Raw genomic sequence first — 25,981 nt, 5'->3', positions numbered from 1 at the left:
TTTGATAAGATAAACACCCTGGATCTATTTGACGCAAAGACATCACCACCACCATCACTCATCACTAACCCTGCACACACAGCCTCTTATCAGCTTGACATTGACAACCAATAAAAATTACTCTTGTGAACAAGAATTTCAATTTTGTCACAGATCTACCTTCAATATATAAGGCCTTATACGAACGTGTCCTCGAAACATTTAGTTACATAAAAAATCTGTTATTAATGAACTTGTTGCTGTAAGATGTTTTTCTGGGTATCGAGATAGTGGGAGGGAAGTCATCATGCCTTCAGGCGTTCCTAGCAAGCTCCTCACAGGGATATCTCATTCGCGGAGCTCTCCATACTATCACTGCCACCAGTTAAAACTCCCCACTGTGATAGATCGCCCCAACCATGCTTGAAGTTGAACTCGCAACTGAATGACCGTTATGTTTACAAACAAATGACAACTGTCGTGACGCTGAATACACTTACCCCTGCTAAATCACTTTCTTTGTTTGTCAATTTGAATTTCTATTTCATTAAAACTATCATGTTATTAATATAGTAAGAATGTAAGGGAGAAGTTGGTTGATTTTCCGTTAGTCTGCAATCTCGAACGAATTTGTTTATACAAACAACTAAGTAAATTTATCAGGAAAACATGGTCAGTCATAAACCTTTTCAAAATTCACTATGATGGCATTCCCAAAGACATAAACAAAAGTATGAACATTACTACATTTGGGTTTAGAGGGCAAATTTCAAGATTCTTGAAATGGCCGCGCCCACACGGATGGCAGCAATGTTACCGAGAGTGTAATGAAGGTGTTACGCGCTGGGAAGGAGCTAGGCATTTCTAGTTGTAGTTGAAACTGCACGACACAACAAGTCAAGTGATATTGATGCCTGTTTCTGTCACGAGAGAACAGTGTCATTCAAAACAGACTCAAAACAAAGTTTTGGTTAATGGGCCCATAATAGCTTGGAGAAATAATACACTGGCTAATGAAGGATGCCATGGGCTATAGTAGTAAACATTTCCATGCTGCAGTATATCTGTTTCTGTACAGTGGTAGAAACTAGCAGTTTTTGCCCACTCTTCCTTATAATGATAACAAATTGCCAGACCCATAATAATACTAGTCCTTATGATACCTTAACTATTGGGCAGTTTGGCAAGGACTGTATGACCAGTGCCAGTTTCTAAGGCTGCTGTATGGTTGAGTTCAGTGTGTGCAGACACAGTAGCACTGCCCCTGGGGATTCGGGGTTAGATATGTCCCTTACAGCTGGGGCTGGGATGGCTTACTCGGGTTGGGTGGGTCCATTCTGGGTACTCATGGAACTACCCGGACACGCGGTTAGCAGGGCTTTATTTAAGGAACCTAACTTCATCAGGTGCATGTTGACTTGAAAAGCACCAGGATGAACCAGTTCCTGCTTGGTCTCATAGATTTATCAAAGTTTACACATGCATGCATAAAATAGTCTAAAGAAGAAACTGTCAGATCTCTGATGACTGTCATGTGTCACAATTTACACATTAATCAGGGATTAGAAAGAGTATTTTAAATAATTTTTTTAGGTACTGAATGTGTTCAAAGATTGATGTTGTGTGGACAGGAAAGGTTTATAGTCAGACAAAAAGTTTTTTAACCCATATGGTGCATATAGACAAAAATATCAGGTTTCATTTTTCAATAGTAAGTTGCACTGGTGCATGTTTTATGTAGCTAAATTGAGCCCTGTTTTGTCATGTGATGTATTGGTAAATGACTTTAACCATGACACCGTTGTTACAATAAAACTACATAGTCGCTAATGTTTGCATTTCTTCCTGACTACAGTGTATACATCATAAGATATGTTTATACAAGTAGATCTAGCTGAATAGTTTTTACCAGGCCTCAGAAAGAACAATTCCCAATCAGACATTTTGTACCAAACTCTAGAGACCTACACTGGGTACCTGGGTCGGGTCGGACATAGGGGGTCAGGTACCTGGGTAGTAAATTTGGACTTGTCCCATCCCTACTAGGAACCTATGGTGGTTGTAAGAGGCGACCAAATGGATCAAAGGGTCACTCTTGGTGACTTGGTTGGTTTGGTGTCGCCCGTGAAGATCCGAGGTAGAATAGGTCTTCAGCAACCCATGCTTGCCGTAAAATGCGACCATGCTTGTCGTAAAAGGCGACTAACCGGATCGGGTAGTCAGATTCGCTAACTTGGTTGATACATGTCATCGATCCCAATTGCGTGGATCGATGCTCATGCTGTCAATCACTGTATTGTCTGGTCCAGACTTGATTATTGACAGACCGCCGGCATATAGCTGTAATATTACTGAGTGTGGCGTTAAACAACAAACAAAAACAAACATGGTTTGATGTCATCGTACAACGGCAGCTTGGATCGTTGGTTTCAATATCAATCACTGGATTGTCTGGTCAAGACTTGATTACTTACAGGCTACTATCATATAGCTCGAGTAATGGTGAGTCTGGTGTAGACAAACAAACAATCAAACAAAGGTAGTAGTGTAATTGTGATGTGACATGAGACTGTCCGCAGTGGACTGCTACAGCATCCTGTTTGAGAGGCTGAACTTTGTGGGAAGCCGCACAATGGGAAGTGTTGTTCAAGGACTACTCATGTGGCTCCAGCTGTAGACAGTTGCACACATACTTCAGTTTCATGTTAACATTTCACACAGTGGTGACACTTTACCCAGGCGATTATCTGTGATGAACAACAATTGCAACAACAAATTTGGAAATAATCAAAACATTGTAATATAGTTCAGTATTTGGATGTTTTTAAAGTTCTTATTTTCCTTATTTCTGAAGTATATAAATGTTGTATTTTTACATTGCCTTCCCCAACATTTATTATGATGTTGTTAATTTAAACATTAAGACCTCTTTTCTCTTCGTCAATGTTTGGGGGCCATGGGCCATATTTAGGGATCAGTGAAGTATAGGCCAGCCTAACAAGAGAACCACATTAGTTATGACTGTATTAACATGTACTGAGAATTGTTCCTTGTTCATTGTTTGCTGACATGAGAGAGAATATCCACCTCTGAGCAGGTCCAGATGAATTCCTGATAATATTGCACACATTAATTACATTATCAAAGAGTAGTAGCTGTGTTAAGGTATTCATTTCATTCCGAAAGCCAGTGAGTGATTATTGTGTATGAGTATTATGTGTTACATGAAAATGTAAAAACTGGGAAATACCTTTTATTGACTGAGTTACAGCTCTCGGAGAGAATTAAATTGTTTGTTATGGTTAGTTGCTAAGCAGTTCATTTGTTGTAAGACCACTACAGCCTTGTCTCCATGGTATAATGAGAAGTTCAGGCTCTATCTTCCTCTTGTTTCACGGAGTGTGTGAACATGCAGAATGAGTGGGCGGCCACTTTTTGACAGTATTTTAGTCATATCACCTTCAGTGTGGGAGGATAGTTTAAGGTAACACAGGTCCTACCCATGAGGCTTTTTTTTCTTTTTTCTTTTTTTTCATTTTACGAGACTGACTGATGAGATTTTACGATTGCTGTTTGTAAGAAATGGTGAATACAGTGATACCTTGCTACAACGCTACCCGTACGCTGTTTGTATAAAAATCTTTATTCTAAGGAGAAACCGAATCAGTTAAGTTTCGTTTTCATTCCTCTGCAGTACTGATCTGGAAGGGTATTTTATTTTGATTCAACCACCTGCATTGTATGTTAGGCCAACAAATTTGTAGACCAACTGACATACAAAAGGGACAACTTCCCACTTGGACCCTTGTGTATGAGTAGGATGGTGGACATGCAACAAGGATCAAAATTGGTGGGTTGAATCTGGCACCCAAGGGACACAACTCTGTACATGCAAGTGCATGCCAATCATGGACAGTGAATGTGACTATTGATCCCCCCACATGGTCGGAGAAGTTTCTGTGTTATATTCTAACGCTAGTATTTTTTAAATATGAAATACCATATTTGTGTTGTTTTGAACTTTATATATTGTTTTCATCAATGTTATTAACCTTGCCAAACCTTTTGTAATTCAAAACTGAATTATTATGTTTGTGAGAACTAGGTGAAAACACTAAGATCACTCTGTGAATTGAAATTTAATGTCTTTATATGTTAAAAACATTCATACTTATATTTCAGTTGTATCGCCGACTGTGTTGCAAGAGCAGCCCGGAGACAAAGCCCAACTTCAATGTGCTCTGCATCGGGCTGACGGGGGCTGGGAAGAGTGCCCTCCTGGCTCTGCTCAGTGGGGATGAGTTCCACAACATTCCACCCACCGTGGGTAAGTCACCGGGCATCAGGGGGTGGAGGGTTGTGTAGGTGGGGGTGGGGAAAACTCCTGGCTCTGCTCAGTGGGGAAGAGTTCAACAACATTCCACCCACCCTGGGTAAGTCACTAGGTATCAGGGGGTGTAGGGTTGTGTAGGTGGGGGTGGGGAAGACTCCTGGCTCTGCTCAGTGGGGATGAGTTCCACAACATTCCACCCACCGTGGGTAAGTCACTAGGTATCAGGGGCAACGGCACTAACATCTGTTCTCAAGTTAGTGAAATGTTGCACTGAAAGAATAAGGAAGTTAAACTGTTTTCGTTGTTTCTATAGCTTCTAAGATGCCACTGAAAATAAACAAACATTACATGTTTTGGTAGGAAACAAGATATTGTTGCAGAGTTTGGGGAGAGCATGTCCCAAAACAATGACGTGATCATTCCTTCATGTCAATGAGTGACAGCGGGCATGTATACGAGATGCTCAGTCCATGCACAAGTCTGTACAAAGGATGTGACTGTGAGAAGCACATCAGCTACAGGAAACAGGTTATAATATCATCTTACAAACTTTCGGCAAGACATGTTTTTATCACCCGTGATTGACAAAATGGTTTTCCGTGGGCGAGTGAAATATAGTTTTAAAGATGGCTTGGGGCTCTGTGTTTCACTTCTCAAAGTTCTAACAAGATTTCGATGATCAACGTAAAGCATTTCCCCTCTTAGCTCCGTCTCTGCAAACAAAACAGAAATTGCTTCAGCCATGGGCAAATTCAGTGCGGACTTGGCCATCAAAAATAGACCTGATCTGATCCAGAGTTGGACATCAAAAGTTGGGAGGGTCGTAATTGTTGCCCAACTCTAAATAAATGAGATGAAATGGCGGTGAGTGTTGGCGGAACGAGTTCGGTACAAGTGCCGGTGGGCAAAGAAGCCATGTTATTTGATGATGGTGAAATGTCACACAAATAGTGTGGCAATACAAAAATGTTCATTTACATGCTGACACAAGCAGAGTTCCAAACTTTATTGATTTGAAATAGTCTGTACCATCAGCTCGACATACAGAGGCTTCTGCAGCAGGATGCCATCATTACATCCTGGTACTTGTGAAAATCAAAGTGCCCTCACTTCTTATTGTGTTACTGTTGTGGTATTGGACATTTAGCAACTGTCCCTAACCTTATGAAACCAAGGACGTGAAGAAGCTGAAACCCTGCATGGTTGATCCCACAATTAGACTTTTTCAAGATGGTTCAAATCATCTCAGCCTAATGTGTAGTGTGCAGCATGGCAGCCATGTTGATAAGACTATTTTTGGCTCTTGGACCCTAGTTTTAAACATAATGTGATGAAATTGGATATGTATGATATGTGAAACATTTACTTTTTATCTTTTTTAAATACATTTATATTTCAGTGACATTAATCTGATTTTGGCAATGCCAGCAAATGTATCAATTTCATTTTCTGCTTTTTCTCTTAAACAACAAGACTGATTAAACTTTACGTTGAATTTGTACAGATTGTACAGTCATGTTGAGTGACTGGATGGTGTTCATCATGTTGAATGACTGGATGGTGTTCATCATGTTGAATGACTGGATGGTGTTTGTGTTGAATGGCCGGATGGTGTTCATCATGTTGAATGACTGGATATGTTCATGTTGAATGACTGGCTGGTGTTCAACATGTTGAATGACTGGATGGTGTTTGTGTTGAATGGCCGGATGGTGTTCATCATGTTGAATGACTGGATGGTGTTCATCATGTTGAATGGCTGGCTGGTGTTCATCATGTTGAATGGCTGGCTGGTGTTCATCATGTTGAATGACTGGCTGGTGTTCAACATGTTGAATGACTGGATGGTGTTCAACATGTTGAATGACTGGATGGTGTTCATCATGTTGAATGACTGGATGTGTTCGTGTTAAATGACTAGATGGTGTTCATCATGTTGAATGACTGGATGGTGCTCATCATGTTGAATGACTGGATGTGTTCGTGTTAAATGACTAGATGGTGTTCATCATGTTGAATGTCTGGATGGTGTTCAACATGTTGAATGACTGGATGGTGTTCATCATGTTGAATGACTGGATGGTGCTCATCATGTTGAATGACTGGATGTGTTCGTGTTAGATTACTAGATGGTGTTCATCATGTTGAATGACTGGATGGCGCTCATCATGTTGAATGACTGGATGTGTTCGTGTTAAATGACTGGATGGTGTTCATCATGTTGAATGACTGGATGGTGCTCATCATGTTGAATGACTGGATGTGTTCGTGTTAAATTACTAGATGGTGTTCATCATGTTGAATGACTGGATGGCGCTCATCATGTTGAATGACTGGATGTGTTCGTGTTAAATGACTAGATGGTGTTCATCATGTTGAATGACTGGATGGTGTTCATCATGTTGAATGACTGGATGTGTTCGTGTTAAATGACTAGATGGTGTTCATCATGTTGAATGACTGGATGGCGCTCATCATGTTGAATGACTGGATGTGTTCGTGTTAAATGACTAGATGGTGTTCATCATGTTGAATGACTGGATGGTGTTCATCATGTTGAATGACTGGATGTGTTTGTGTTAAATGACTAGATGGTGTTTTTGTAGAATGACCAGGTGGTGTTCATCATGTTAAATACTGGGTGTCTTTTTTTCAGGTTTCAGTATCAAAGCTCTGATATTTGATGACTGCATATTGGATGTGAAGGAATTGGGAGGTATGTTACAAGTTTTATGTTTATTAATTTGATAACATTGTACCAGATTTTAATAAGTTTGGAGCATCTCTCCTATAGCAATTCCAGGTCAGAATAGATCCCAGTGCCCTTGCTTCTTACTTCTAGGGGATTCAGGGCAGATCCCAAGTGCCCTATAGCTATCTTGAGCTTCTCATGGGGGCTACTGGGCAGAATAGACCCAATGCTGGAATATTGCTGACTGTAGTGTAATACATTCACTCATTTAAATTGATTAAATGACAAGTGAAACTTGAAGTTTCATTTCCAGCAAAGTCACAAGCATGATCATGAACTGTGTGCAATACATTAGACCTAAATCACTGACAGAAATAGTTGCGTTGACTGATTAGATATCTCTGGTCATGGCATGATGAACAGGCAGCTGGAACACTGCTAACAGATGGGAGAGACCCCTCCAGATGACAGCTACCTCGTTACCAGGTATCTCCTGGTGAGATTGCAGTTGGCAAACATACACCCAACATGTAGGGACAGGATGTTGCGTGAAACCAGTCATGCTTCATCGGCCATCATAAAGTATTCACACTGTTGATGCGTCTCCGTCTTTTAAGGCTAAACAAATTACTGATGTTTATGTTAACATGTTCTTACAAAATATAATCACAATGGATCTGTAGAAAGGTATACAAAATGTTTTTATGTACACACAATGCCATTTATAAAGTGGTCAAATGTAACAACCACAGCGTGATATTGCTGGAATATTGCTAAAAGCAGCGTAAAACCATACTCACTCATTCACTTACCAAATGTAACAAATGTTAGATTTTATTACTTTTGTGGGTTGAGTCCCATCTGAGACCTCAAACCCACACTGCCAGAATGAGGTATCTAATCGCCATCACAAAGTCAGCGATCTAACCAACAGCAGTCAGTTCGACAAGTGGTAGTCTAGATCACGTACTTTGTGTATCCCAGATGGGACTCGACCTACAAAAGTACTTTTAGATTCAGATTTAATTACGTTTATGATGATTACTTACAAATGTGAAAAATGTATCGGAAAATGAAACTTAAACGTGATGTGATGGTGAATTGGATTACTGAAAACACAACTATTTTGGGGTGCTTAACTTCCAGAGGGATGAAGGGAATATTTTGGTTCTTATTGCTATCACTAAGCAGAAGTTGTAGTTATTACGAGCTGTTGAATGAATCTGGGTTAACGAAAAATGTGGATCAGCTGGTCATGATGGCTAGTCATGCAGTATGAAGACATGGGTGTAGATCCCAGTATCCCATGCTTGTCATCAGCGCCACCTTGAATGTGGATCAGCTGGTCACGATGGCTAGTCATGCAGTATGAAGACATGGGTGTAGATCCCAGTATCCCATGCTTGTCATCAGCGCCACCTTGAATGTGGATCAGCTGGTCACGATGGCTAGTAATGCAGTATGAAGACATGGGTGTAGATCCCAGTACCCCATACTTGTCATCAGCGCCACCTTGAATGTGGATCAGCTAGTCACAATGGTTGGTCATGCAGTATGAAGACATGGGTGTAGATCCCAGTACCCCATGCTTGTCATCAGCGCCACCTTGAATGTGGATCAGCTGGTCATGATGGCTAGTCATGCAGTATGAAGACATGGGTGTAGATCCCAGTATCCCATGCTTGTCATCAGCGCCACCTTGAATGTGGATCAGCTGGTCACAATGGCTAGTCATGCAGTATGAAGACATGGGTGTAGATCCCAGTACCCCATACTTGTCATCAGCGCCACCTTGAATGTGGATCAGCTAGTCACAATGGTTGGTCATGCAGTATGAAGACATGGGTGTAGATCCCAGTACCCCATACTTGTCATCAGCGTCACCTTGAATGTGGATCAGCTGGTCACAATGGCTAGTCATGCAGTGTGAAGACATGGGTGTAGATCCCAGTACCCCATGCTTGTCGTCAGCGTCACCTTGAATGTGGATCAGCTGGTCACGATGGCTAGTCATGCAGTATGAAGACACAGGTGTAGATCCCAGTACCCCATGCTTGTCGTCAGCGTCACCTTGAATGTGATCACCTGGTCACAATGGTTGGTCATGCAGTATGAAGACACCCTTGCCGAACTAGGCTGGAATTTCTGGGCTTGTTCATCGCACCTCCAGTGGGAATTACGAGTTTTGTCCCTGCAATGCCCCTCCGACTGACCAATCAGATGCCACCTATCATATTACTTGCATTTTCTTACTACAAAATGGCAGCGTCCAGTCAAGATGATCAAGATCTTTATTGTAATAAAATGGGTCTTACCGTACGAAGTGCATCAAATCATGTGAGCACCTTAATAAAACACATGAAAAGATTTGGAAATATCTGTCGATGCCCAGTTGACAGTACACATCCTTTGCAAATCCTGCATTCGACCAAAATCTGCACGTTGAAATCCTTGTGGTTTACAAACCGGATGTCGATTTTGCAACACGATTTTGATTTGACTATGCATACTCGTTAGTCAATCCAAAATATAACTCCATAATCCCAGCTATACTTCGGCAAGGGTTGAAACTGGAGTTTTACAGTCAGTTAACTCCCTTACCTTGGGAAGATGTCATCTGTAGTGACTTTGAGACAATAAAATGAAGTGGGCTGTGGAGTAGTGAGGACGGTGGGGATAAAAACTGATAATTAGTATATTATATTCTGACAATCAAGTCATAGTCACTGGCTGACAGCTGAAATATAATTTATTTAAATATCATAAATTTATGAAGTGTAAGTGTGCCTATAGACTAACACCTAGTCTCGGAAATGAACATATCTTACAGAAAATAACAGTTGTTAAATTATCTCAATAAAAATATAAAAAAAGGAGCCCAGAGGCTCTCTTCATGTTCAGATACAGCAATCTAGACTTGCCAAACATTATGGACTTGGAGAAGCTGTATTGGACATATTTGTTTCCGGGTCTGTATGGCAGACTAGTGTTTGTGTTGGATGAATTCAAGTAGTTAGAAGTGCGATGCTGAGGTGATGCCACAAGTATGCTGGTAGAGGGCAATCCCTACGGAGATGTCAGTATGCCCATGTTTTTACCTTGTTTGTGAGGTCCATCTGGTTGGATGATCATCAGCTGTCAACAGCTGTCACTTTTACAACCTGTTACGTACCAGTACTTTATGATACAAATCTGAAACGCTGATTGTCCTAGATATGCTTGTTTGTTTATGGCTGCAGTATATGTTCCCATCCCTTAAGATGGCTGTAGGTTCAAATCCCAGATTGCCCTGATAATGATTTAGCTTAGTCTGTCATACAGTCCCTGAAACAAATATATGCAATACAGCCTATGCAGTCAAATATTTGGTAAGTCTAGATTACTGCAGTATCAGGATGAAAATGAAGAAAGTCTCTGGGCTCCTTTTTATTATATTTTATGATTGTAATTTAACAACTTTTTATTTTTTTTACAGTAATATATATTCATTTTCGAGACTTGATGTCAGCTTAGATTTAGCATGTCACAGGGATTGATCTAGACCTGCACAGAGGCCGATATTCGGCCCCAATGTCAGTGGAAATTCCAAACTTGGAACAACAGATTACAATTCTTGTAGTTATAGTTATAACTAATGATATGGCTTTGTAGTGGTGACCAATAAAGAGTATTTTAAAGGCTTAATTAATACCGCAGTGTTGTGAACACTAATTGCAATATTTTATCGATTGGTGCATGATATTTACTCTAACGGGACAAGGGGCACTTCCATGTAGATGGGTTTATTTTATATAATTATGGTTATTAGTCACCAACTGTCTCAAAAACAGTTTACATCACTCAGATAGCTGCTTCTATTATTGAATGTCAACATCGGAATCAGAATCGAGTATACACATTTTTCAAATAAAGTTGTCATAGTTTTGATAATACCAAAGATGTTTCTGTTTCAAATGATCACAGAATCGCCGTCCACAAGTTTTGTTAGCGATACACAGAATGTGTCGCATGGCTCTCCTGACCATGGTGTCAGAATGAGGAAATGAAATCTAATTCAATAACAAACATTCTAATTTAGCAATGAGTACCTTGAAGAGACATGCTAACGGCAGTGATCACAAACAAAGTGTTGAGGCTGAATATATGACATCGGATGTTGCTGCTGCAATAGGTAATATCTGAGAACGATGCCATGTGAAAATTCTGTGTATCGGTAACGTTACTTGTGGACGGCGATTCTGTATACATAACCTGCATACCATAGGGATTTAAGTTTCATATGATCAATCAGAGTGTGGCCCCATAAGTTTTGAAAATGACCCATTTGATTTGAATAATAGATAAATCTCTGTCAGTTAAATAACATTGCTGGTGGGTTTCACCAAGTGGTAAACACACATAGCCTACATCACCACGTGGTAAACACACATAGCCTACATCACCACGTGGTAAACACACATAGCCTACATCACCACGTGGTAAACACACATAGCCTACATCACCATGTGGTAAATACACATAGCCTACATCACCACGTGGTAAACACACATAGCCTACATCACCACGTGGTAAACACACATAGCCTACATCACCATGTGGTAAACACACATAGCCTACATCACCACGTGGTAAACACACATAGCCTACATCACCACGTGGTAAACACACATAGCCTACATCACCACATGGTAAACACACATAGCCTACATCACCACGTGGTAAACACACATAGCCTACATCACCACGTGGTAAACACACATAGCCTACATCACCATGTGGTAAACACACATAGCCTACATCACCACGTGGTAAACACACACAGCCTACATCACCACGTGGTAAACACACATAGCCTACATCACCATGTGGTAAACACACATAGCCTACATCACCACGTGGTAAACACACATAGCCTACATCACCAAGTGGTAAACACACATAGCCTACATCACCACGTGGTAAACACACATAGCCTACATCACCATGTGGTAAACACACATAGCCTACATCACCATGTGGTAAACACACATAGCCTACATCACCACGTGGTAAACACACATAGCCTACATCACCACGTGGTAAACACACATAGCCTACATCACCATGTGGTAAACACACATAGCCTACATCACCACGTGGGAAACACACATAGCCTACATCACCATGTGGCAAACACACATAGCCTACATCATCACGTGGTAAACACACATAGCCTACATCCTCAAGTGGTAAACACACATAGCCTACATCACCAAGTGGTAAACACACAAAGCCTACATCACCACGTGGTAAACACATAGCCTACATCACCACGTGGGAAACACACATAGCCTACATCACCACATGGTAAACACACATAGCCTACATCACCACGTGGTAAACACACATAGCCTACATCACCAAGTGGTAAACACACATAGCCTACATCATCACGTGGTAAACACACATAGCCTACATCACCAAGTGGTAAACACACATAGCCTACATCACCACGTGGTAAAGACACATAGCCTACATCATCACGTGGTAAACACACATAGCCTACATCATCACGTGGTAAACACACATAGCCTACATCATCACGTGGTAAACACACAAAGCCTACATCATCACGTGGTAAACACACATAGCCTACATCACCACGTGGTAAACACACATAGCCTACATCACCACATGGTAAACACACATAGCCTACATCACCACGTGGTAAACACACATAGCCTACATCATGACGTGGTAAACACACATAGCCTACATCATCACGTGGTAAACACACATAGCCTACATCATCACGTGGTAAACACACAAAGCCTACATCATCACGTGGTAAACACACATAGCCTACATCACCACGTGGTAAACACACATAGCCTACATCATCACGTGGTAAACACACATAGCCTACATCACCACGTGGTAAACACACATAGCCTACATCATCACGTGGTAAACACACATAGCCTACATCACCACGTGGTAAACACACATAGCCTACATCACCACATGGTAAACACACATAGCCTACATCACCAAGCTACTCAATCCCCAACCCACTCACACATCCGATTTCTTAACACTTTAACTATGTATTCAAGTCATGTGTCAAGTGTTTAAAGCCACATGTATAACATCGTGAGCATGGTTAAAGAACATTTAACCTGTCAAGGCATGATTGATGAACTATAGTAATATGTAAGAATTTGGGGTCCTTAACTTCTTTTGAGTAGTGTAAACAAACTAATATAACCTGGGAATACAAATTAATTATCTGAAGTAAAATGTAAGTTTAGAGAGATCCAGATTATGTTTCCCCGGTTTGTCAGTGCCATACCCCTGCTCATGGGTTTCACCAAAGTGGTAAATGTCTAAGACATGCGTCACTTTGGGATGTCCTTCCACATTAAGCTGATATGCCATGATATGGCTGGAATTCTGTTCAAAGCTGCATTAAACCCAACTAACTCACTCACTCCATTCAACAGTAAAAAACAGCGTTTTTTTGCTCATTGATTAGCGTTTTCATCTCCTTTTAGCCCCATGAAGATCCGGGTTAGAATAGGTCTTCAGCAAACCAAGCTTTTCGTAAGAGGCAACTAACGGAATCAGGTGGTCAGGCTCGCTGACTAGGTTGATGCATGTCATCGTATCCCAATTGTGTAGATCGCTGCCCATGTTGTTACTCACTGGATTGTCTGGTCCAAAATCATTTATTTACAGACTGCCGTCATATAGCTTGAATATTGCTGAGGCAGCTTTGAACCACAAGCAAACAAACATCTGCTTTTTACAGGGGGAGAGAATGTCCGTCCATACTGGGACCGCTACTTCGAAGGCAGCCAAGGTATGATCTACGTAGTGGACAGTGCAAGTACGGAGGAGGACTTCGCTACAGCCAAGTCCGAGCTGGGCAAGGCGTTGTCCAACCAGTTCCTGCGAGGGCTGCCGCTGCTTGTCCTGGCAAACCACCAGGATGTAGAAGGTGCCAAGTCCGAGGCTGAGGTATAAAGGGAGAGAACTCTTTAAATTGGAACCCTGTTGAGCATCTGGTCCATGCCAAACTTGTGTGAAATAACAATGTTTTTGGTCTGAAAAACATGTATTGGGCATCAGATAGATGAATCAATGAAAAATTAATAAAAGTGGATCTCAAGCGAGAATTGATTTTTCCTTAATGTGTGCAAGCTTGAATCAACTTATGTTTTCTGTATGAAAAAGAGTTTCTCAGTTGTATTTTATAATAACTGTGTTTAATAACATGTTTATTTCATTATTTAAAAACAAAGTTCTGCTGATTGACATATCTTAGACATATTAGTAGTTTTTACGGTTGACAGGATAAATTTGAATTTTCTTTTCATGTCTGGAATATTTATAAATATACTAGGAGAATTTGTATATACAACCATCTACACCTTGGAACTGGAATAAGTCAAGAGAAACAGATTAAGTTACATTCCGACCATAGTTGATAATTGGTCAGTGGTTAACCGAAAATTTCATAAGTCGATTATGAAATGACAACTTATTCCCAGTTCTCATATTTTTAGTGGGGAAATATAGTAGCTATGGGCTACTGGGCAGGCCCTTTACTCTGCACTTCTACCCGTGAAGATCCGAGGCAGTATAGGTCATCAGCAACCCATGCTTGTCGTAAAAAGCGACTATGCTTGTCGCAAGAGGTGGTTAACGGGATCGGGTGGTCAGGCTCACTGACATGGTTGATGCATGTCATGGTATCCCAATTGCATAGATCGATGCTCACAATGTCAATCACTGGATTGTCTGGTCCAGACATGATTACTTACAAACAACCGTCATATAGCGGGAATATTGCTGAGTGCAGCTATAAACGACAAACAAACAATCTTTGCCCTTCTATTATAGGTTTCAGTCCCAGATCCTCAGTTTGTCAGTACCATGCCAATGCTCATGGGTTTCACCAGTGTGTTAAAGATGTGCTTAAATGTGCATTATAGGGCTTTCTACACATTGACATGCGGCTTTAAACCCAACACACTTGTTAACTGAAACACCATTCACTCACTCACAAACTATTTACCATTGTTTTACCACTTGGGCCTATCTTGTTGATTGTTCAGTTCACAGAAACACCATTCATTCACTCAAAAACTATTTACCATTGTTTTACCACTTGTGCCTGTCTTGTAGATTGCTCAGTTCACAGAAACACCATTCATTCACTCACAATCTATTTACCATTGTTTTACCACTTGTGCCTGTCTTGTAGATTGCTCAGTTCACAGAAACACCATTCACTCACTCACAAACTATTTACCGTTATTTTACTACTTGGGCCTGTCTTGTAGATTGCTCAGTTCACAGAAACACCATTCATTCACTCACAAACTATTTACCGTTATTTTACCTCTTGGGCCTGTCTTGTAGATTGCTCAGTTCAACGAAACACCTTTCACTCACTCACAAACTATTTACCGTTATTTTACCACTTGTGTGTGTCTTGTAGATTGCTCAGTTCACAGAAACACCATTCACTCACTCACAAACTATTTACCGTTGTTTTACCACTTGTGTGTGTCTTGTAGATTGCTCAGTTCACAGAAACACCATTCACTCACTCACAAACTATTTATCGTTATTTTACCACTTGTGTGTGTCTTGTAGATTGCTCAGTTCACAGAAACACCATTCACTCACTCACAAACTATTTACCGTTGTTTTACCACTTGTGTGTGTCTTGTAGATTGCTCAGTTCACAGAAACACCATTCACTCACTCACAAACTATTTACCGTTATTTTACCACTTGTGTGTGTCTTGTAGATTGCTCAGGTCACAGAAACACCATTCACTCAATCACAAACTATTTACCGTTATTTTACCACTTGTGTGTGTCTTGTAGATTGCTCAGTTCACAGAAACACCATTCACTCACTCACAAACTATTTACCGTTGTTTTACCACTTGTGTATGTCTTGTAGATTGCTCAGTTCACAGAAACACCATTCACTCACTCACAAACTATTTACCGTTATTTTACCACTTGTGTGTGTCTTGTAGATTGCTCAGTTCACAGAAACACCATTCACTCACTCACAAACTATTTACCGTTGTTTTACCACTTGTGTGTGTCTTGTAGATTGCTCAGTTCACAGAAACACCATTCACTCACTCACAAACTATTTACCGTTATTTTACCACCTGGGCCTGTCTTGTAGATTGCTCAGTTCACAGAAACACCATTTATTCACTCACAAACTATTTACCGTTATTTTACCACTTGTGCCTGTCTTGTAGATTGCTCAGTTCACAGAAACACCATTCACTCACTCACAAACTATTTACCGTTATTTTACCACTTGTGTGTGTCTTGTAGATTGCTCAGTTCACAGAAACACCATTCACTCACTCACAAACTATTTACCGTTATTTTACCACTTGTGCCTGTCTTGTAGATTGCTCAGCTCACAGAAACACCATTCATTCACTCACAAACTATTTACCGTTATTTTACCACTTGTGCCTGTCTTGTAGACTGTTCAGTTCACAGAAACACCATTCACTCACTCACAAACTATTTACCCTTATTTTACCACTTGTGTGTGTCTTGTAGATTGCTCGGTTCCTGGAGCTGTCGGCGGAGACGGGCAAGAGGCAGTGGATGATCCAGGCCTGCTCAGTGGTCAACAAGCTTCAGGTGGAAGCAGGATTTGCTAATTTAAGGAAAGTCCTTCTCGGGGGAAAAGTAACTGCAGCAGAAAATGGTGCTTCAGAGACAAACCGAATTTAGTCGTGAGACACTCACCATGGCAACCATCGCTAGACAAGGTTCACCCACTGACATGTGACCTGTCCCTTCTATGCAAATAAGAACCTTGTTTCATGACAAGGTCTTAAACGTTTGTCTCCTGAAATATTGTAGAAGAAATGAGACACTGGAAGATTCTTTGAGAGATTATGACGTCCCTTTGCTTTGTGTCCTAAGTACTTCTAAGGCATGCATTTTTTCAAATGATTATTGAGTTAATGTATTTCTTAGTTTTTTTATTACATTTGAACTTGAATCACTTGTTCGTTATGAAAAGTTCAAACGAATCTCAACTTGCTTTTCTTGTAAATCAGATTAAATCATATGCATGTGTTTTCTCAAATATAAAGATTGATTTCTTAATTGTTTGTGATAACCAAGTATCAGTTAATATCATCATTTCCAAAATTGACCCTATAACTGTTTAACTGGAAAGCGACTTTGCAACACGGTGTCAAACATATACATTGCATTCACGTCTGTGGATGAAGGTCACACTGGTGAGAATGTTGATATCAACTCATTTTTTAAACTCAGATAATCTTTTATGGAAACACAATGTGAGAAAATTCAATTCACCCATATTATTTCCCGTTTGCATAATAACACATGTATCACCTGGTCACTACCCTTGTTCCTGTGTACGAGGGGCTTCTCAAACCAGTTAACTGAATTTGACCTCCGCAATAATGTCTTGTTTTATCAATATCGATCTCACTACACATTTTAGGAACTTTATACCTAGAACACTTCCAATATTCCCTCTAGAAATATTGTTAGAGCCTGGCTGACGTTATGATCAAGGTCGGGGGCACGCGTGGCCCAGTCGCCTGAGGCGCCGCGATTCGCTGTGCAGAGTTGCGTCCCTTGGGCACACCAGAAACCTATGATTGTTGGTTCAAATCCCGATTCGCTCCGATTATGTTTCTAGGTTTGTCAGCACCATACCCGTGCTCGTGGGTTTCACCGAAGTGGTAAACATCGGAGACCTGCATCACTTGGGGCTTTCCTCCCACATTAAGCTGAAATGCCGCGATATAACTGGAATACTGTTAAAAGCGGCATTAACCGAACTCACTCACTCGCTATGATCATGGTCACAGAAATCACCAGTAGTCAGAATATAAAATGTATTAACCTTAGACATGATTCTGCTAAATAAGAGAAGCATTTCTTGCATATTCCATATTTAATGAGATATTGTAAAAATAAAAAATCAGATTTGTTGATTTACAACTTTTGCGGCATATGATCTTTCTGCTTCTGTGTTTTCATAAGATGTCAAGACATTACCTGTTCAATGTTGTCAATACTAAGCAAAACCTTTATGATTTAGCACCAGTTTTCAAGACTTGAACAGTGACTTCATCACTTGCTATAGGACAGACGATAGGACACCTTGAGCTAGTCATTATACTGTGTAGTAATCATATTTCATTACGTGATGTTTTCTACCATTGTCAACATTGTAGTTTTCTTTGTTTAATTTTGGTGATTTCCCACAAAACAAGTTCTCAAAAATGTGAATGGCATCATTGTAGAATCATTTATTTGGCATAAGACATGTTACAATATTCATGTTTCACATCTCATGAATTTATTTGTTAATAATCAAAAGAAACAAACGATGTAAATAGATTAAAAAAATATATATTTATTTTTGCTATCTAGCTACATTAAATGTGCCAAATGTACTTGTCAGTATAACATGTGATATGTTGGAAATATTGCCATTATAACTGTGTTGGTGTAGGATGATGTATTGTGAAATTTATAGTCACTATCACGATTATGTGCAGCCCTGATGTGATATTACACAGGTATGAGAAACTATGGCAAGCTAATTCTTAGTTTTATCTGATTAAAGTTGAAACTTCCATCAGATAATAGTACCTGGGACAATCACTGAAGAATGTAAAGTCACCAGAGTTTTAGACTCCCAAACTAACAGTGGCTGCCGATTTGTCTCTGTAGTTCAATGTAACTACCTGAGGCTACTGACATACATCTTCTCGAGGCAAGAGAGTTAACTGACTTTAAAAGTCCAGTTTTCACCCTTGCCGAACTAGGTTGGAATTCCTGGGCTCAAACGTAGCGCCACCGGTGGCTATTACAAGTTAAGTCTCTTTTAAGCCTCTTCTATGGACCAATGAGATTCCACCTCTCGAATCACTTGCATTTGCTTCAAACAAAATGGGGGCGCCCAGTCAAGACAATCTGATCGATAATCAAGATCTATATTGTGCTTTGCAAATCCTGCAATCAACCGAAATCTGCACGACATTTTACGAACCGAAATTTGATTTTGTTGCATGATTTTGATTGGACTATGCATAGACTCGTTAGCCCAGCCAAAATGTAACTCCATAATACCAGCCAAGTTCGGCAAGGGTGGAAACTGGACTTTTATAGTCAGTTAACTCTCTTGCCTCGGGAAGATGATTGACATACTAAACAGCTACAATGAATTAGGATAAAAAGGCCAGACCTTTTTTAAGAATAAACAACCTTTACTTGTATGTTAAACCCGTGCAAGTAGTATATTACCGGTTGGCATGTTCAAAATGATGTAACAATATTTTCATGTTTAAGTTTATGTTTTATTTTGGTTATCTTTTCGACACTATTTTGCCTACTTAATTCTGCCCGAGAAAGTTCGTGAAATGGAAAGTAAAACTGGTCTGGTCTAATTTCATAAATTCCTGCCAACTTTTATTCTTTGGTGCACTGAATGGGTACATTGGTACAGTGGTGTTCCCTTTAATGTGAAATAACAAATAGTGATGAGCCTAAATTCTTGATTCCCACTTTGTTGCTATCTTTGCCATTGCCATTATAACTTGCGTCAGCTAATATGAATTTGTTTGATCTTCTTTGAAAGTATTTTTTGACAAGAGATGCATATTTTCTATATACCGATCACTGGTAACAGTTTCAGTGGAAGGAAGATATTTTCACATGAGTATTACACAAACAGCACGCCATGCTCCAGCACCCTTCAGGGAGAGATAGCTGCAGCCATCACAGCCAGAGTTGTACGATAGGACTTAGACCATTCTAGTCACAAGGAGGGGGGCGGGTGCCCAGTCGTCTACGGTGCCGCAATTCGCTGTGCAGAGTTGCATCCCTTGGACACGCCAGAAACCTGTGATAGTGGGTTCAAATCCCTGTTCGCTCTGAATATGGTTCAAGGTGTGTCAGCACCATATCCATGCTCGTGGGTTTCACCAAAGTGATAAACGTCTGAGACCTGCATTACTTCGGGCTTTTCTCCCACATCAAGCTGGCATGCCGTGATGTAACTGGAATACTGTTAAAAGCTGCTTTAAACCGAACTCACTCACTAGTCACAAGGCAGGATACATAGTAATTTAAAACTGATGGCTGGCACATGTATACTGTCATGCCTGAAGAATATATTCTCATATTCACTGTATCTCAGCTGTATGTTCGAGTAATTGCATGTGGACCTTTGTGGAATTTTGAAATTCATATATTGCCTTTTATTTGTTTAGTTGGTTTGAAAACCTTTTGGCTCGGAATTCAATGTAGGTGGTTAAATAAAATAAAAAATAACGATGTCAACTTTCAGATTAGTTTTGCCTTTAATGAATGAAACACAAAGTTGTAGGCCACACAATCATGGAAGTAAGATTTTGAAATGATACCTGAAGATAATCTTCTTTCTTTTGTTAGATTAAAGATTTTTATGCATATTATTCGACATTTCTTTTGAACAGCTGTGATAAAATGTCAAGTTTTGGTGTTTTTTCAAGTAATAATGTAAAACAGTCAGACAAAATATTTTTTGTCAAATGCAAATTTATTTTTTTCAGTTGTGTTTTTGGTCAGATGGTCTCGTAAGCCAACTATACAAAATATAAGGCTTAATGGAGTCACAACACTAGGTGTTTGTCCAGATCATATTGTTCTAACGTTGGTCACAGGTGCATGTGCCTGTGTTCCCCCAGTACGTGAGTGTTGATAGTCCTTGTCTGAAAGGACAAGCCAACAGTGTCACTGTGTTACACATATGTGGTATCATTGATATCAGTCTGTTGGTGCCAACGTGTGTGTGCATGAACAAAGTATTCTTGAACTTCTTTTGAGTAGTATATGACATGTCAGCGAACCCAATCACACATTGTTGAAGCATGCTGTTGCTTAAAAGTGATGTTCACTTTATGGTCTGAAAAAGTTTCCTTGTATTTCAAAATACTGTTTGTTTGTTGTTTCAAAATGCTGACTTGTATAAATTATTTATAAATGAACAGGAAACAGATTATGTTATGAAGGTACACAGTTGTGTGTATTTGGTTAGAGATGAGTCAATTATCATATCTGTCAGAATGATGAGATCTGATTGTTTCACATATTTATCCTTCCTGGGCAAAAATAAATTTCTGAGTGGGAGAATAAATACCTTATACCCTGCTACAAGCAAGTCAGACTGCACTAGGATTTCTGAGAGGCAGAATAAATCCCTTATACCCTGCCACAAGCAAGTCAGACTGCACTAGGATTTCTGAGAGGCAGAATAAATCCCTTATACCCTGCTACAAACAAGTCAGACTGCACTAGGATTTCTGAGAGGCAGAATAAATCCCTTATACCCTGCCACAAGCAAGTCAGACTGCACTAGGATTTCTGAGAGGTAGAATAAATCCTTTACACCCCTCTTCCAAGCAAAACGTTGCACACTTTTTCAGAGTCAATGAAAGTCACGTGACATAGCACCAGTTAACATCATCTCAATCAAACAGCTGTTTTCTGTCATTTTTTAATTTGTTTTAATTCTTTTACACTGGCTGATTAAAACATGTCGGTAAGATAAATTCTTGTAGCAGTATCACTCGGGGTACATGTGGTTTATGCGTCCCTCATGAAGTTAGAGATGACACAATCAATTGTTATGGCCTTACAGTAAGTATTTTGAATGGAATATAAAAATGAGTGTGCATCATTTTTTTCATAGAACCTGGATTTGTCATTCCACTGTGAACTAGTCACAGAATCTTTCTGTCATGAGCCTCAGTTTACACAAAGCATTCCTTATACCTGAAGATATGTAGACATATTTTTACTATAGATTCTTGTGTTGAAGACTAGACCTGTTTTTTTGTTATCCTAATGTCTGGTTATACATAGTAGATATTGTCTGTCATATGACATGTAGCTCAATTGCCTTTTTCCATATATTGTTTCCTTGAACGCTGGAGATACATGGCTGAAGCAGATTGTTGACTGAAATTGGTGTGGAAACACCAGGACTATCAATTTCAGGACCTGTTTTCTACTGAGAATACTGTATCTGTCTGTCTGTGTATATAAAGTGTATCGCAACATCGGGAGCCTTTCCTGAGCAGGCTCAGAGTGTGTGTGTGTGTGTGGTGGGGGGTTGGGGGTGGGGTTAGGACCTGCCTTCTCAAAGTGACTGGACCGTTACTGTGCTACTATTGTTTATATTTGTGTGTATGAGTGTATCGCAGCATCGGTAGGCTTTGCACAATGTTGGGTAGCCTTATGGTTATAGTGTTCGCTCATATCACTAAGGTCCAGGTTCAATTTCCACATTGGCATAATGTCTGAAGCCATTTCAGGTGTCATCCGCTGTGATATTGCTGGAAAATTACTAAAAGAGTTATCAATCCGAACTCACTCACAGTTAGATGGCAGGTGCCCCGTCTTGTGCCACTATCAGTAGTCGAGACAGAACACCATGTTATATACGACATAGGGCAAGGGGTCCAGTGATCATGTCACTATCAGCAGACATGGCTGTACACGTGCACTATGACATGACCACCAGTGCTACACATACAAGACATGACGACAGACAGACATACATACACGCAGATAGACAGACATGTTTATTCAGTATTTCGGCCTTGTGGACCGGAGTACAAATATAGTTGTTGTCACATGACGGACAGGACATTTGCTAAATTAATGCTTAGAAATCTCTTTGAAAATGTTTTTAGTAAGATAGCTACTGACTTAATAGTATTTACATCATGTAGGTTGAGTAAATTGTACATTTTATATGTATTTTCAAAATTTTCTTTGGGAAGCAAAGGCATCGCAGATATACAGGACAAGAAACTTGCTTCAATAGACCCAGATTTACAATGTGTGCATATAGTACTTGAATAGTCTGTGTAGACATAGACTTGACGACACCTGTATTCTGACCATAGGAATAAGTGGGAGAGTCCAACTACTTGCAGGAGGTAGCGTGGCACTGTCACCTCTAAGTGTATTGTGCATGCATCTATGAGCTGCGTATTTTGTACACATGACCTGCAAAAGCAAACTTTCAAAAGTATTAGCAACAGCAGCATGCATGGTGCCTGCTGTTCATAACTACGTCTCTACGTGTCATCACATCACGGTCTACCAGTCGACAATTACCAGAAGTAACATCTTTAGTTTCTTCTAGGGATTTAACCAAATTTAAATTAACACTTTTTAAGAAAGTTTAATGGTACTGATAAATGTTGTCCTGTGTAAGCTTGTAGTTTTGTATGTTAATTGAAGTGAGAGTCATCATTTCTGGTGAATGAGTTGTAGAGATTCTTCTCAGTTTAAATATGGGGAGAGAGAGATGGTTGTCAGTGAACAATACAAACTACTTTGTGAAGTAAAAAACATTGGCAATAACAAAAAACTCAGATCATGACATTAAATGTGTGGTACTTTTAGAGTCACAATTATTTGTTTTGTACATAAAAGCAAAAAAGAAAACAGAAAGCTCTATCCCTGTTTTTGATACAATGTTCCTGATTGCTTGTCACCACACAAACATGATTAGAATTGTTTTTCAATGTTCTTAAAATGATTTATAGGGTGTTTATTTTATAGTTTCTAAACAGACTATTTATTTTGAAACCACAGCATTTTCCTGACAATATCATATGTGCTGTTCTGTTTAAAGATTAATGCTTTGTAAGATTGTTGTTTTCTGTGGGGAGAGAGTGTGTTTGAGGGGACAAGTAACACAAGTCTTTGATAAACGTAGAATGGCTTGTACTTGTTTGTGTCCAACAAGTCATTGATGGTTTCATTTCCCTGAAAAAGCATGTACATTTCACAATGTATTTTATAATAATTAATAATCTATACCACTTGAACTTGGCCCTGCAGCATACCACTGCGAGCGATTATTAAGTGGTGATACAGTGCCTATGCTTCACAAAACTGGGTTTGTACTCCATGGTCAGGTAGCCACCACATAGCTTCAATCTGCACTATTAAATATAAGAGATATCTGGTTCAGATCAACAAGGGGCGGAGGGGTAGTCCAGTGGTTAAAGCATTTGTTCGTCATGCGGAAAGCCTGGGTTCGATTCCCCATATGGGTACAATGTGTGAAGCCAATTTCTGGTGTCCCTCACCATGATATTGCTGGAATATTGCTAAAAGTGGCATAAAACCCTACAAACTCACCCACTCACTCACTCACTCACTCACTCACTCAGGTCCACAAACAAAACATGATGAGCATCATTCACAGTCATGATCATATAGAGAGCTATATCAACTTTTATATACACATGTAGAGTCAGTTTTTGTACATTTTCCATATCTTGTATTTTTGAGAACTTTCAGAATACCTTTAGTCATATTTTCTTCACCCTTGCAATGTTCACAGTCAGATTTCCCGCTACTGGCTAGTCAAACTGGACATTCCCTTCAGCAGTAATATCACCATTACAGAGGTGTGCACGTCGCTATATAAGTGCAATAATCTTGGACGCGACGTTAAACCCAATTTCACCTCACCTCACCACAGAGGTGTGAGTCCTACATTTCTCAGTATCTGTGAAAAGTGCTTTTTTATACAAGGAATATGTTACAACGTTGAAGTGTTGTCCATTCAAGTGCTACTGTTGTTTTATATGTGTGTGTGTTCATTGTGGAAAATGTATAGATCAAACTGTGCGATTGTTAAATATATCTTAAATGAGGAGGATGATTAATGTCATCAGTTGCCATGGTTATTACAATAAAAGGTAACCATTGATTCAAATTTCATTTTAGAATTATTTATTACATACTTAATTCAACATCTATAATCATGATATACATGATATAAAACAGCAATTGTAAAATATGATTATGAACTGGGACATGTAGATATGTATGGTATGAAATATGATTAAGGATATAAAGGGATGAGAATCGATATTTTCCTTTTCAGCTGAAATGTCTTTTCAATGGGATGTGGTCCATAATTTGGGGGTGTTTAAAAGGTGTTCATCAGAATTTAAGAAATTCATATTCACTAAAATTCGCCTAAATTTGCAGATCGTCGGGTGATTCTCATCCCTGGATATGTGTCATTTGCCAGCTCCTATTAACCTTTCAAGATATTTCTGGGCACGAGCGGCACAGTCAGTTTGCCGCATCTAATAGTCGTGGGTATCAATCCAACATTCACCCAGATTGTTTCCAAGCTGGTCGGGTGGCCCAGTCGTCTAAGGCAGCGCGATTCGCTGTGCAGAGTTGCGTCCCCAGAAACCTATGATTGTGGGTTCGAATCCCGGTTCGCCCTGATTATGTTTCTAGGTTTGCCAGCACCATACCAGTGATCTCGGGTTTCACCGAAGTGGTAAACGTCTGAGACCTGCATCGCTTCATTATGCTGACACGCCGTGATATAACTGGAATACTGTTAAAAGCGGCGTTAAACCCAACTCTCACTCACTCACTCACTCACTCACTCCAGTTTGGGGATTCCAAGCTTTTCAATAAACTTGTCATAAAGACACAGCCATGTTTAATAACTGCTCATGCTAATAAACATCTGATCAGTGGCACCGGAATATTGTCTTCAGCAGTCAGCAATTACTGGCAGCAATGGTTTGTCTTAAAATGTTCATTACTTGAGAAGCAAAGATAACCTTACACAACAATATCCTATCTAGATAAATGATGAAATTGTATATGTAAAGTGTGGTTGCTATATGGCCTGAATATTGTGACTTTTAATTTTGTCTCACTCTGTGAACTCTGAACCGGCATCCCCTAAAATGTACTGGTATTTAGTTTACCAAACTTTCTGATTCTAGTTAAAAGAACAAATTAGAAAGAAAAGAGTCTACTTAGTGAAAAAATAGTGTATGTTCAATTTACCACATAATTATCTTATGAATGTCCTCTTTAAAATCTTCCCAGTGGGGGTTAGAATG

The 25,981-nt window shown here is 39.7% G+C and overlaps 1 protein-coding gene across 1 annotated transcript in view; it reads left to right on the top strand.

Moving 5' to 3' along the window:
• Nucleotides 1–24,855, top strand: part of LOC139479464 (ADP-ribosylation factor-like protein 15) — a 30,855-nt gene extending 6,000 nt beyond the window's left edge. Inside the window, exons 2-6 of the mRNA XM_071262344.1 lie at nt 4,162–4,306; nt 6,969–7,028; nt 13,795–14,003; nt 16,596–24,508; nt 24,585–24,855. Of these exons, the coding sequence (XP_071118445.1) occupies nt 4,162–4,306; nt 6,969–7,028; nt 13,795–14,003; nt 16,596–16,772 (591 nt within the window). The 3' untranslated portion in view covers nt 16,773–24,508; nt 24,585–24,855. The remainder of the gene's footprint in view (nt 1–4,161; nt 4,307–6,968; nt 7,029–13,794; nt 14,004–16,595; nt 24,509–24,584) is intronic.
• Nucleotides 24,856–25,981: the final 1,126 nt, after the last annotated feature.

The sequence above is a fragment of the Haliotis cracherodii genome, unplaced genomic scaffold, assembly GCF_022045235.1.
Source record: "Haliotis cracherodii isolate W230 unplaced genomic scaffold, xgHalCrac1.p SCAF_1, whole genome shotgun sequence".
NCBI classification, from domain to species: Eukaryota; Metazoa; Mollusca; class Gastropoda; order Lepetellida; family Haliotidae; genus Haliotis; species Haliotis cracherodii.
This window is presented reverse-complemented; position numbering and strand designations above follow the sequence as displayed.